We start from the raw sequence: 14,387 nt of genomic DNA, 5'->3' as shown, positions 1-14,387 counted from the left end.
TATTCCTCCTCAAAGATTGCCTCGCTGCTCCCTTATGTGGAGTCTTTCTAGCAGATCCACACCAGTGACCAGTTAATAAATCCAAGCCCAGTCTTGGTACTGAGAAGGCTTCCAGTACAGCTCAGCGATGCTAAGATTGAACCTTCCTCCCCTCCTTCCCCCATGGCTCCCTGGTGCCCTAGGCAGGTGAAGCAGATAAACGTCCGAAAGCCCTGCGATATGCTCCCGCCACCATTCAGCCTTCCTCTTTCTTGGCTCAACGGGCCTCCCCAGGTGTTGCCTGGGAGCTGCAGCTTCCGGAGAGCGGCCGAATGAGAGGGTCAGCCATGGACAAGGCAGGGAGGGGAAAGGGAAGGAGAAAATCCATGCCCCCATCCCCAGCTCCTCCTTTGTCATCCCCTGGCGATGACGAAGAACAAACTCAGCCAATGTCGCAGACACTGGAGAAATCGTTCCATCTACACTACCACTGGGGGTTCAACTGCTTCAACCTTTCTGGAAGACATTTTGGCAACAGGCATCGACATTTTAAAGTGTGTATCCCTTTTCACAATAATTTCTCTTTCGGAATTTATGCTAAGGGAAAAAAAGTAGTCAAGTATACAAAATATGTATTCCAGGATTACACCTTACATGTTGCATATATATGAGGAATATCCCAAGGTTATACAGGACTATATGGTTAGTCAGTAAATACTGAAATAGCTTAAATGCCTGCCAACAGGGCATGGTAAAAACACATGGCACATTTACAGCATGGAATTCAGTGTAGCAATTAAAATGGGATAGATGGATATTCAATGATGTGGAAAGGTATCTGTGACATATTAATTTGAAAACTGTATGCACAGTACAATTCCATTTCCATTAAAAATATCTGGTGTGTGTGTGTTTAAAGGGAGTAATTCTGGAAGATACAAATCAAAATTTTCATCAGAGTTTTCCTTGAAATAGTGGGAATGACAGATGATACGTATTTTTATTGTACTGGCTTTATTTTTATTATAAAGGTTGACATTTTGTAATCAGATAAACTAACAGAACTGTTCTTGAAAGAAAAAAAGAAAGGGAATCATACTATCCGTGCTAAGTAACGAGGCTGTAGCAATACATCACTCCGGGGGCAGCTGTCCGGTTTTGTGGCTGATTCTGACCGCAGGTTTCTCCCCCAGGCAGCAAGGGGAGGGCTTGGGGACAGGCACAGCAAGGGTGGTTTTCAGTTCCGCTCCCTAAGCCACTAGGTTAGGGAAAAAATCCCCAGATTCTAGCCACAGGCGCTTCTCAGTTCGAGCACCTGTTGGTGGTGAATTTCTATCCCTCTTGGGTTCTTTGCAGATGACGTTTCTGTGGGAAGTGGTGACCGCTGTTCAGATCCCACTTCTCACCCTGGCCTCCAGGGCTCGCTGTCAGATCGCCCCTGCATCGCTGGAGTGGGGTTAGACCCATCACAGGCTCAATCACTGCATCACTCCGCCCAGGCAGGTGCCATCACTGGCTGTTCTGGGTAAGCGCGAGGCTCTGCAGGAGGGGAGAGGGCTGGGATGCAAGGCCAGGTGTGTCTGACTCCAGAGCCCGACTCTGTGCACAGTTTCTCCCGCAGATCTCCCTTGCCGCCGGTGCATCTGTCTCACTAGAGCCTTGCTGTGCCTTCGCTCTCCCCCACACTTCACACTCCCTAATTTCAGACGTCGCCACCATAGGAGGGGAAGGACTACGTGTCCTCACGACTGAGTGGCAGTAGGCACAGAGGCTGTCAGCCCTAAGTGGGCTCACAGTGGCAGTATGCGTAATGCAGAAGGGGAGAAGACTCAAGGGGCTCCCCCAACCCTGCCCACCCCTACAGGTGACGCGGCTGGGCTCTGGTGCAGGTCCCAAGCACGCACGGCACTCCCAGGAGGCCGCAGAGACCTGGGGAGGTGGGGTGGCTTTGAGAAGGGACCAGCAGGAAACCACAGCTGGAGCTGCTGCCAGGACCCAGGCGGCTTCAGCACCTCCTCTGAGTGGATCCTGCCACCCTCGTCCACGTCCCACTGCACTGAATGTGATTCTGCCCCAGCCCCAGCCTTCCGGGCCAGCACTGCCGTTCCTCGCGTCTGGACTCCTGAAGGGACCCTACGTGAAGATCACTACCACGCGCCTGGCACCCTGCAGTGCTCACTAAGCGCATGTGGCAAGTAGAGAAACTCCCATTTCTGTAAGTCTACTGGCTTGAGCACAAACCTCTCTCTTCCTCGCAGAGTCAGCGCAACCTCTGAGGACGTACGACCGCCACAGAACTAGAGTCCTTCCTGCGCCAAATGAAAAGCTTGGGAGCCACACACATCTCTCTGACCTTCCAAAGACGCTTAAGCCATTTGTTTGAGAAGGTGGTTAACGGTCTGGATCACACTGGAGTCGGGCGGAGTGAAGGTCTGCCTGCGTTTTAGACTGTTTTGGGTGCCGGGCGCTGCTGGACCAATGCCCGCCCTGATGTGAACTCACAGACCCAGCGGGACGCGGCCCCAGGGGGCAGTCAGCACCTGCAGCCCACCACGGGACACCCCTCCCACCCCACCGTCCTGGCCAGGCCTTCTGCACCCTCCCCGCGGCATCAAAGCAACTGCGCCGACAGGACGGAGGCATCTCAGTCAATTCTCGCCTTTCTGGCTTCAAATTTCCTCTCTGCGTCCATCTCTCTTCCCCACACAGACAGTTTCTGGCTTTTCACTGGCTCCCAGTGTTTCTCCACCTTCCTGTTCATCATGGAACCTTTTCAGGTTCCCCCCCAGTGGCCACCTCCCTCTATGAAATCTTAACAAACAGGTCCGAAGTGCACCGAAGTACACCTACTCGGGAGGGCCACAAACCATTGTGACGTCTGAGAGGACCGCCTTCTCCAACAACCAGTTTCTGCCTCCTTGGAGGGGTCATTCCCACTGAGAACGCTACCTCAGTCCAGCATGGGCCTGGCCCTGAAGAACTTTCCTATGTGATCGCTGACCGCTCTCCTCTCCCTCCTGCACAGCTTCTCGCGCCTCTGCCACAAGACCAAATCAGACGCTGCTTTGCTGCGCAGGGAATAAGGAATTTCTGCCTGTTACAGCTCTAAAGGGGCTCCTCTTCTTGGGAAGGGGTGTGCGCACACCAGCACGCGAGAATACGGTTTATTCTTCCTGCTTGACATACGGTAATCGTTCAAATGTTGAAATTTCTCCAGTGGAAACATTCCTTTTAGGTCCAAGAAACAAGCAGGCCCCAAATTCTCACCAATCAGAAAGAACAGAAATTACAAATTAATGGTAACAGCTGCAGTTTCACGACACGAAGCAACAGCTATCAAACTTCACAGTCTGTTATTTCTCATTGGAAAGGAGAAAAGAAAAAGCTCAAAACACTGCAAGTCCACATTTCACCGTGTGGCAGCTGCCCTTGCTCCCTCTCACTGAGGACATGACTTGTTCTTTTGCCATCAGGGAGGTGGGGGCTTCCTCCCGGGTTAGAGTCAACTGTAGTGCCCAGGCAGTGGTTTTGCAGAGGGCTGGGGGAGCTGAGAGGCTTGGATGGGCATCGTTAGTGCCTGTATTTCCCCATCAACAACCGTACTTTGAGCACCTACCACGTGCCAGGCGCTGTGCTAATGGCAAGTGCACAATGGTGAGACGAGGCCTGGTGGGAGAAGCAGAGGATAAACGCATACTCAGACAGACACAGAGTCATCTGTGGTATACGCCACAAGGCAGGCACGGAAGATACTCGTGGTATGGGTTGAGGGCCAGCGTCTTTGGGGAAGGAACGTCTGAACTGAGCATGGGAGGGAGTGTTTCCCCCAGCAGGCACAGCATGAGCAAAAGTCCTGAGGCAGGAAGGAGCTTGCTGTGTTCAAGGAGCCCAGTGAGGCCAGGCCCAGAAAGCACGAGGACAAGTCTCTGATGGGAAACAAGTCTGGTGGAGCAGGAGGTGGGGACAGGCTATGCAGGACCTCATGGGACAAATTTAAGGATTTGGGTCATTATCTCAAGGGCAGTGGGCAATGCCTCTGTCATTACAGGAAGTCAAAGTGGATAAAAAGAGACCAGTGAGGAACATACAAGATGGTGGCTTGGACTTGGGCGCTGGTGGTGGGACAGAGGGAGAGTGGACAGATGTGAGGGATATTAGGAGGCACAAGGAACATGGCTTGGTGACGGGCTGGAGGTGGGAGATGAGAGGATTACGTGGCTGCTTAACTCACTCCAAATTCCCTCCCAGAGAGCAGAACAAAGGAGTTCCCTGGTAATCAGGTCTGCTCTCTTAAAAAGGGTAGATAGCAATTTAACAAATTGGGCACCTAATCACTACCTTACTCATCTCGTGTGTCTATCCTGATTATTGATGACTCTGCCTGATTTTACCCAAAGGCAGAAGAACCCGCAACATTAAATGAAGAGGGTTGAGAATTGTTTTTAATGAATATTTGGCATGAACTAAAATGATAATCAGAATCTCTATTAGAAGTCTACTTAAAAATCCAAACATCCTGTGTTTGGTTTTCCTTTTCTAAGTGGAAACGGTTGCATTTAGACAACTAAGGAAGGTTTCCCAGATCATTTGCTTCTAACTTGGGCACTGCCAATAATTTTCTGAGATGTGTTATTTAAGGTGGTCAGATGGTTTTCTATAAGTGGAGGCACAGAGACGTTTTGCGTATTTGACACACAAGACTGACTTCAAGTCTTCCTTGGTTCTGTTTCTATTCCTCCCTTCGTGTGTTAAAAATGAAGGGAAGACAGTGCCAGGATGATGATCTGCATCTTATCCTTTGAAAACTGGCAGTTAAGACTCTATTGAGTCTAGCTTAAAAATAAGGATCCACTGAGAGTCAGTTGATTTTGTTTTCTCACACTTAGGACTTCTATTACTTATAACACTATTAACATTTTTTAAAGCAGCATTCAGTACGCATCAACTACATGCTGAGTGCTGGACACACCAAGGACCTCAAGGGGCTTATGGCGTACAGTTGTCAGTACCTAGATGCAGCGTGAGCAGAGGAGATGGGACAGAGAATGCATCGGCGTGGAGAGGGCGCATTATAGCCGGTGACGTGGCATGGAGGCCTCTCTGGAAACGGCGCTAGGCACGCCGCGGCTGGGGAGGTGAGAGGTGGGCAGGGTCGGGTCATCGGGGCTCGGAGCCATGCTAACAAGTTCTCACTCACACTGAAGGACATAGGACGACCAAGCAGAAGAACTATACGTTCAGGTCTGCGTTTCAGAAACATTCCCTTCGGGGCACACACTCGGGGGCATCAGAGAACAGACCGGGAAGGGGAGCAAGACAGGGAACGAGGAGGCTGGCAGGAGGCTGTTACAGTGACACAGTCAAGAAACAGGCGGAGCATGAACCAGGGGAGCGTGAACAGGGACACAAGAGGGGCAGCGAATCTACAGGACAAGGGGCTGGGGAGGCAGCACGATGACAGATGGAGGATTCCAAGCAGACGCCCAGGCTTTGGGTGGGAGAGGACGGTGGCAGCACAGCAGACATGGGGGCTGGGAGGAGGACATGCTTGGCTCTAGCGCTGGGACCCTGGGGCTTTCGGGAGAAGCAGTTTAGGAGTCGGACCTGGGACATGTGGCGACTAGAAGGCGGGTGTGGGCTGGGAAAGAAGTGGGTGAGGAGGGCTGGCAGAGGGATGCCCAGGACACTGGAAACCGTGGTGAGAGCCGGCGATGTGAGCCTCAGGCATCTTGGGGGGAAGGAGCAGTTAGTGTCAAAAGCAGGGGAGGAGGGAAGTAGACGAGGGCTGGGAGACAACCTGAGTGTCTAGTGCTGGGGAGGCCCCTGGTGACCTGGAGGGGACGGCAGCCGGAAAAACCCCTCCTCGCCTCTCGCAAGATCCCCATGCAGGACAGCAGCCTCCACTTGTCTATGAGGATTCTTAGGCGTGAGGCACGACACGGAGCAATGATGGGGGTGGGGGTGGGTGGGTGGAGATTTTCAGTGGACCCGTCCGTCATTTACATCAAGTCACAAGTCTCCCGTCTCTGGTGCCTGAAGTTCTTCTATGAGCTTCGCCCAGCCAACTGGGGAGGACCACACGGAGTCCCCGAGCTCCACCACGCCCAGGACTCACTGGTGACTGTAAGTTTTCTGGCTCGAACACACGACATGGAGTGACAAGTATTCATGTGATCATTTTCTTGTTCAACAATTTTTGCCCCCAGTGGTCATTAATCTCTTTATAACGAGTGGCACTATCTTCTTTTTCTGAGATTCTCTATGATTTCTCTAAGTCAAGAGGGCAGAGACCTGATTTGTAACTTCCCTTGTAAGACTGAGCACAGCACCGTGAAGTCCGCGAAGTGACAGAGCCGTAAATGGGTTTTTTTGATAGTGGGATACACTTTCGATAATCTCTGAAGCAATAAAGAACAAATCTATTTCAGTTTCCAGATGGCAGTCCTTAAAATGGGTTCTATGATCTAATTAATTTCGAGGCCATGAAGATTTGGTCTGAGACAGGAAATATCTCTGGGCTCTTACGAAAGGACAGGTACCAGGGTCAGGTGAACCCTTGAGAACATTTCCCGAGAAGCACCATTGTTACGAGGGGACAAGTGAATCAAAGGTTTCAGATTTAAGACAAAACACATCCAAAGACCCTTAGGATGACGATGAAAATCCCAAGCGGGTGACTTTATCTTTGAAATTGACTTTAAGGATCGGTCTAGCCTCAGTGACAGTGCAGGGGGGACAAAGCAAGACCGAATGGTAGAACAACCTGAGCCCGCCATGCCGGGCTCTGGGAGGTGAGTGTCGCCATGACAACAGAACCCTAAGCTGGGGGAGAAGCCAGCGCCCCTCAACACACCCACTCTCGGGCATGGATTTACATCAATATGTAAACAATCACCTATTTCCTAAAGAGCCTAAATTCTAAATGTGAGGCACGAATGAAACATTCACATTTGGATTTACTTTGGATTGGAAAGAGGTGCTAGTCCTTGCCCCGGAGACCTCTCTTTGAAAGGCGGAGAAGAGCTCTTGGGTTATCCGCACGTACCTGTCCGAAGTTTTCTTCATCTATACAGAACATGAGGTCCAGCTCAGTAGGGTCGTTTTCTAAGATCCATTTCAAAGAGTTATAATATTCACTGTCCTATAGAGATGACACAGAAATCAAAATTAAGCATTTTTTCCCCCAAAATGCAAACCTGTTTGACTTGTTTCCAGTGTCAGAATTCTCAAGAGTTCCATTCCTCACTGACGTGAGGTTTCCTGCTCTACCCCAAACTAAATCTACCTCTTTAATTTAAAACACAAACAAACAAAAAAGGTTTTGCTGGTAACAGGGGTGTGTAGTTGAATCCTTTCCTCTGGAGCACCGTGGAGGGACCCTACCCCGACGGGGACAGAGCTGCCACACACCTCGCTGCTGCACAGAATTTAACACGTAGAGACGATACACTGCCCGTCTTTAAAGAGTGGAAATATCAGAGGAGAACACGAGGGATAGGGAATGTTCTAACCAAATACCAGGGTTTTAAGTTATGCCCTTTTCTGTGCTTGTACTGCTCTCTGCAAGTTAATTTAAGCAAAAAGGGCAGCTGCTCTGACTTCGGAATCCAGAGCAGGAGGCGGAGGTGCCCTCAGCTCCCCTCTCTTTTCAGGCCCAGGTCTCTCCTCTGAAAAGGGAAAAAATACGTGCACTGTATTTAAAGCACTAGCTGCCAGCACGTCATATAAAATTAGCCTCTGAGAGACATGCGTATGCTCCTAGCTTCCTCACTCTACCGTAACGAAAGCAGAAGGTGAGAGCTGGAGAGAAAGCTCCAGCTTTCTGAGGTCCCATGGAAGTGCAAACCCACCCACCCAAGATCCACAACAGCAGGGGGTCCGGAGCACTGCCAGCTGCCTCCTCCCCTTCACGCAATGAGGGGAGCAGAAACATCAGTCATTGTCAAGGCCAACGACGCAGGTGCTTTTGAACTCAAGCGACAGAACACCAAAGTAGAGCTGCAAAGACCCCAAATGGACAAAGACGCTTCCCGCTGGCCTTGTGCGTGCGCTGGCACACAGGCAAACACCCTCACACCCTGGGGGTAGGTGGTGGGGTACAGGGACGTTCAAAGAAACACAGAAGCAAGAGTATATTATGAAAAGAATGTCACTTTTTGTTTTTATAGGAAATCCTTTCAACTCTAAAATGGTCTGCGGAGGTAAAATTTAGTAAGTTAAATGCAGCATGAAAACCCGAGTCACTTTTTGGAGAACTCTCCTAGTGTTTACTTTCTCGCTCTCCTACATTGCAGGTCGCCTGCTCTTCCATGTCCAGGATGACTGTGTGACATTCGTACTGTTTGGGCCTTTGTCTCTGCCACTTTTATGAGGTCAGAAAACAGAGATTCACCTGCTGTTCCTTTGTTTTGTGACACTCAGTACTAGCAGTTTTGGATGGAAAACACAGTTACCACAAGGGCTCCAGCTGTCCCTTGATTTGATTTGTGCACTCAAGTCTGTGCTGGGTCAGCAGGGGTCCCTGAGACGTGGGTGTATCCACCCTAAGTGCCACGATTCTAGGAAGTGTGAACAATGATTTGCTTACGACAGAAATGAGGGAGGGCAGTTAACTTCTCAGTGAAACGCTCCCTGCTGTGCGTACCGCATGACAGCACCCGTGACAACTGCTGTGACTACAAACACGGCCTCCGAGACCTCCCCGTGAGGCGCGAGTGCTCCGCAGTGGCCCGAGTGTGACCCAGATTTACTCACCACAGATTCCATGTCATTCAGAGTTATCTGCTTTCCCAGCATCATCTTGTAAAACGGTCTAATGAAGAAACCTAAAATATGGGAAAAATTGGGTTTAGTTTCTAGTCTCTGGTGCTGCTATGTATCGGAGCATGAGATAAAAGCTTAAGCTGCTCTCAGTCTGAAAGAGAAACCAGGGTGGGATGGCTGAGAACCTTTTGCAGTACACCATGGATGGGGAGGCGAGGCCTGGTCCGGGGAGAGTGGTAGGCGGGAGGGCAGTGGTGCTGGGAGATTGTGCTGCAGGGAGGGGGTGAAACGAGGCTCCAGGCCACGTGGGAGTCTGCAGCACAAACCAGGTCTATGAATTGGGGGAGCAAAGGGCCCTCTGAGCACAGGAACAAGAAGACGGGACTCGCTGGTGATTTGTCAGGGTGGAAGCACAGGGTGCCCTTGGGAGGACAGGCCAGAGACGGGGCCGGGCAGTGCACAGCCTGCACTGGGTGCCAGAGAGTTTGGGGTGCTCCCTGAGGGCAATGGGGAGTCAACGACAAGCCAGGGCAAAAGTCCATCTGCGTTGCAGTATCACTGCTTGGACAGTGATGGGGAGACAACACTGGAAGGGGATAGCACTGAGAAGGTGCATGTAATCTCCCAGGGACGGCAGAGGCCTTGGAGGGGCCACGGCTTGGGGACGACTCTGCCACCATGCAGGTATCCCACAGGGACCATCACTTCACCCGGTCCAAAGGCAGGTCAGCATCACATGCCTCCTCCCATGGGCGCCATCCCACCAGACCTAGCACCTCAGGCTTGCAGCCCCCTTCCCCCTTGTCCCCCCAGGCATCGGCCTTCTCAGCACAGGCCGGCTCCCCGGCTCGGCGTGGCACCAGGGCTGCAGACTCTGCCAGACTTCTGTGTCTGGAGAAGCAAAAGCATGAAGCTGACCACAGGGAGCAGTGGGCAGGTGTGCAGAGTGCGCCCTGCACGGCCACCTGCGGGACACTGAGACACGTTGACCAGGTTCATCCGTGTGCGTCCTGGCTCTCGGTTCTGCAATTCCTGGCTTACACCATGATCACCCTTGTGGGGACCACTTTAGCTGCCTCCTGGATTCCCCATTTGCACCTGTGTCTATTCACACCCTCCGTGAAGCCTTGCCTCTCGGGCCAGTCCACACTCCTCTGAGCTGACCCCGGCCTCTGAGCGCTCTAGTGCCACCCCACCGATCCTGGTGACAATGCCACCCCCCTCATCCTGGTGAAGCATCCTCTGAGCCACATCAGTTTCTCCTCTGAGTACTCATTGCGTTCCCTTCTGCTCGGACACGAAAGCTGATTGTTCTGTTTTTTTGTTTTTATCTCTTTCTCCCATTAAATATAAGTTCACTGAGGTCACATCCCGTCTTATACTTTGCTATATTCCTCCACAGGAACTAAGAGCGTCTTCTCACTTGGCGGAAGGTAATACACTGACCTTCTTCTAAGAAGGCTGAAGTGAACCTGAACTGGCTGAAATAATCTATGGCATGAGTCCAAGCCTGCAAATCAAGATACATTCACACCACACGCACACAAAGAGAGCAGTCTCCTTCTAGTCAGAGCAAGGTGCCTACTCTCTGCCCCCTAAAAATAAAGTACGGAAATCGGAGCATCAAAATCAGTTAGCAATTAAGAGCAAAAATATATTGAAGGGGAAAGGAAAGTACAGAGGGTGTATCAATTATTTATTGGGATAGTTAAGGCTCCATAAATGCAATTAATATATTATTTCCCTGGAAACATCTTTCTCGTTAGTAACTGCGATGTCAATCTCGCTTTCTGTCTTCCGCCCTCAACCACTGGGCCCCCAAATTATTAAACAATGTTTTTTATTCTTTTTTCTCACTGATGATTTCTGTCGTGTTTTCTTAAGGACGCTACTTTTGAAATGACCAAATCCACTAAAAGTCTCTATTATAAATAAGCCTGTAGATACTGCCAGGTAGGGGGGTTTTGATTTCTAATGTCCAAGGTTGGAATCACTTAGAAATTCTTTCAGGATTTATATGCTCTAAATAAGAACAGAATTGTTTTGTGTCATCTGTTTCAGAGTTAAGGTCTTAGCTGAGTTGTAACATTACTTTGAAATTACTTAGTTTCTTCACATTAAAAAAATAATAATTTGGGGACAAATGGAACAATGACAGGATATTGGATGGATTAGATCATTTTAATTAACTTTTCAATTAGCTTTTCCATCTGTCACCAAATCGAGCTCTCCCTTGAGAAAAGTTATTCCGGAAAACATACAAAATGTATAAATACAGAACATTCTGTGCTTTACAACACTGAAGTTTTTAAAAAAGATTTTAAAGACTATAGACATTACGTCTGCAGCACCCACATTAAGATGACGCCAGGGAAAAGCATCTCCATTGTGGGTAAAATATAACAATACTTTATTGAATTAAAGAGAACCAGTGAAGCACCTGCTTAAAAATCTGTGACATGAAAGATAAGACACCTATCAGGGAAACACAAACAGCACTGTCGTATTTTTATCACTTCAAGACTTTTTAATAACTCACCATCTAAGAGTTTCCCATGAAATACTGCCAGACCAGCAACTCTTCCAATGAAAGTGAAATAGGACAAATGATCTTCATTACAGAGGCCTGAATTGGGATTGATCTGAAGGGTGTAGTTGTCCCTTTTGGGGAGGAAGAGAGGAGAAAAGCCCAATTATATTTTCAAATAAGAAATGCAGGAATTGGAATTTTGCTTTGCCGCCTGTCATTCAACCTTGACACAGTGCTGCTGCAAACATTCTGTACCTGGTGGGAAAAGGTGTAAGCTATAAATAGAAAACATGACTAACCATTTGTTCAGCCCATTTTTGTGAGCGACCATAGAGGTCCACTAGAACTGGTGCATATGCCCTATAAAATAACTTAAACCATAAGAAACTTCTGATTTTTAACTATTTTTGACTTACAAAAGTATCTTTCATGTATACGGTTCACCCAAGTATCTTGGAAGATGAGAAACCCCACATAACAAAATGGTTGTGCAGGAATTCCCGATAACGTGCGTACTATAGGTTATCTCTGTGACGAAGGGACATCACTTCCTTCTGGAGGCTTTCAGTTTGGGCATAAGATCTTTTCCTGCTGGCCCAACCCTTGGTCTGTTTGACCACACTCTGCCCTGAAAAGGCCTCAAGGGCTTTGGGGAACAGGATGTGGCTAACTCAACAATGCAAACCTCCAAACGTTTCGGTGTGGCCAGTGGTTCCCCTTTAACCTCACAGTTGTGAGCACCAGCGGTTTTCATACTGGGCTCCATGGACAGGGGGCATCTTTGGGAATGTGGGTGAGAGGTGAAGATCTTGTCTCCCTACCCTGCCCTCTCCTTCAATGGTTTTATCAATTTTACATGGTGGGCTTTCTCATGAGACTCAGTAACAATGACAACAAACAAATTGGGCAATTCTTGGCTAAGGCAGCTGAGAAGGACATAGAGGCTGCCTTCCAAATGAGCCCCCAACAGAATGGCACCAGGTGGGAGATGTCGGCGAACCTACGATTGCTTAGAGCCCAGCACTGCACAGCTACTCCACTGGGGCCTCAGGTGTAGCCTAAGCCTTGGAGGATCTGCAGCCTAGAGGAGGAACCCTGAGCCTTGTAAGTAACCAAATGTTTGATTGCTGAGAAAGCGATTTCATCTGCCTCAGTCTCCAGGCCTGGCAATGACGAAATACTAACGCAAGGGGGGAATTTGGTTCTTCCCTACAGGACAAGGGTATGGTCCTTTGCATCCTCAAGCACAGGTCCTCAAAGTCCTCGTAATTTGCTTTTAAGTAGTGTGACTTCAGAAACCATCCTTGTTTGTAAAAGAACTTTTTCCCAATTTTAACACTGACAAATTCTCATCTTGCATTACAGTAATGTTACAAATGAAAATTGCCTTTTGTTCCTTACCATAATTACCCAACCCATTTTCAATGTCAATTCCATGAACCAGACAAGAGCAGAATCAATTTGAGGGGTTCACAGAGTGCGTTATTTCACCTGTAGAGTCAGAACCTGCTCTAGGCTGGGGGGTGGAGGGGAGAGACCGAACTCAGTAGCACTACTTGGTTTTGAGGGAGAGCGCCACTCACTCCTTCACTTTCCCCGACGTGCTCTGTGTACTCACGTTGCAGAGTACTCGAAGAGGCCATAGTAGGGGTTGAACATCTCTTTGGACAGTAAGAAGAACCACTCTCTGGCCACACCGCCATAGTCGAGACCTTTCTCTGATTCAAATTCAATCCACAGTCTAGCTTTTAGGACATCTGGTCTTTTCACAGACATGATTCTCCGATAGGACTCTTCAAATATGTTATTTCTGTGCAGTTTCATTTCGAACCTATTTGGAATATCAGCCTACACAAAAGAGAAAAACAAGCACATAATCATAAATATCCATCTTATTTCCTAATTAAAAAAAATATCAATAAAGGGTAGAAATGATGGCAGTCTTCAAATAAACAAGCAGTGACGAACAGTTCCAATTGAGACTCTCGCCTTTGTGGGTTTCCCTAGCACACACAGGAAGCCTTGCTGTGTCACGATGGGACACACAGCATCGCCCTGTAGCTGCTCAGGTTGACTCAGCAACTCTGCCGAGGAGGAGAAACTCATCCTCGCCCCCTTTTATAAACAACTTTGGGTACTCAGCCACCACCAGCAACTGAAATTGAGTCAACTCTATATGCTATTTCAGTCAAGGAAAGAGACTGTAGCCCAGATAACTAAAACCTATAAATAATCCCCACCTGGCCAGGTTGGGACCACGCTCAACTGTGGCAGGGACTCCAGGTAGCAGATACGATCCACAATGCCTAAAGTAAATTTTGTTCCCGTGGGGAGTGGGACCCTGACCATGCCAAGTTTGGGGAAAGCACCCCAAAGTCCCTAAGGTTCACTGACACGAAAATAACATCACAGTTCACTGAGGTTGTGGGAACCGTCTCCAGGCAAGAGGAGGTCCGGGGTTGGACCTTGCTTTCTGTAAGGAAGGATCCTGCAGAGGCAGTTTCCAGGCAGAAGACACGGCAGTCTAAGTGCCACAGAGTGAGACTGGGACAAAGTCATTGTCTATTACCAAGGGATGTGACTCACAGATAAACGCTAGGATTCTGTGTGTTCAAATGTCAGTTTTGAAGGCAGAGAATCGTTTCAAAAGTGGTTATTCACAAGCTACTTGAATTTGGACTTGGGAACAGAGAACAGAACTCCTCAGTGAGAGCACAGACTGTGCCAGATCCAGAGAAGACACCCAGGAAGGACGTGTCCACTGTGGGAAGGGGAATGGAGCGCCGGTGGCAGCGCACAGGCAAACTGGGACAGGCCGAAGGGCGGCGAGTCTCTCCTTTCCCCAGCGGTACAATCCCAGTGGTTGAGCAAACGGGAGAAAGCTGCTAAAACCCACGCCAGAGAGGTGGAGTCAGACAGTAAAGCAGAAGGCATGATGTAGAAGAATTTGAGGGTGGCATGTCAGCAGAAAACAGAACATTGTGATTTAAAACGTTGACTATAAAACTCCTATAGGTCTCAGTTTTAAATTGCCAGTGAGAATTGTACTCAGAAAATTACATTTGGACCTAATACTGCCAATTATTATACTTAAATACTATAAACTTTATAGGGA

General features: G+C 48.9%; 1 protein-coding gene across 2 annotated transcripts in view; it reads right to left on the bottom strand.

The window, feature by feature from the left end:
* Positions 1–14,387, bottom strand: part of NEDD4L (neural precursor cell expressed, developmentally down-regulated 4-like, E3 ubiquitin protein ligase) — a 323,400-nt gene that overhangs the window by 15,094 nt on the left and 293,919 nt on the right. For both annotated transcript variants that reach the window (XM_012651787.1, XM_012651788.1), the window contains 3 exons: positions 11,282–11,403; positions 8,734–8,804; positions 7,025–7,120 (listed from right to left, as the gene is read on the bottom strand). In XM_012651787.1, the coding sequence (XP_012507241.1) occupies positions 7,025–7,120; positions 8,734–8,804; positions 11,282–11,403 (289 nt within the window). The remainder of the gene's footprint in view (positions 1–7,024; positions 7,121–8,733; positions 8,805–11,281; positions 11,404–14,387) is intronic.

Source organism: Propithecus coquereli, unplaced genomic scaffold, assembly GCF_000956105.1.
Source record: "Propithecus coquereli isolate 6110/MARCELLA unplaced genomic scaffold, Pcoq_1.0 Scaffold37, whole genome shotgun sequence".
Taxonomy (NCBI): domain Eukaryota; kingdom Metazoa; phylum Chordata; class Mammalia; order Primates; family Indriidae; genus Propithecus; species Propithecus coquereli.
This window is presented reverse-complemented; position numbering and strand designations above follow the sequence as displayed.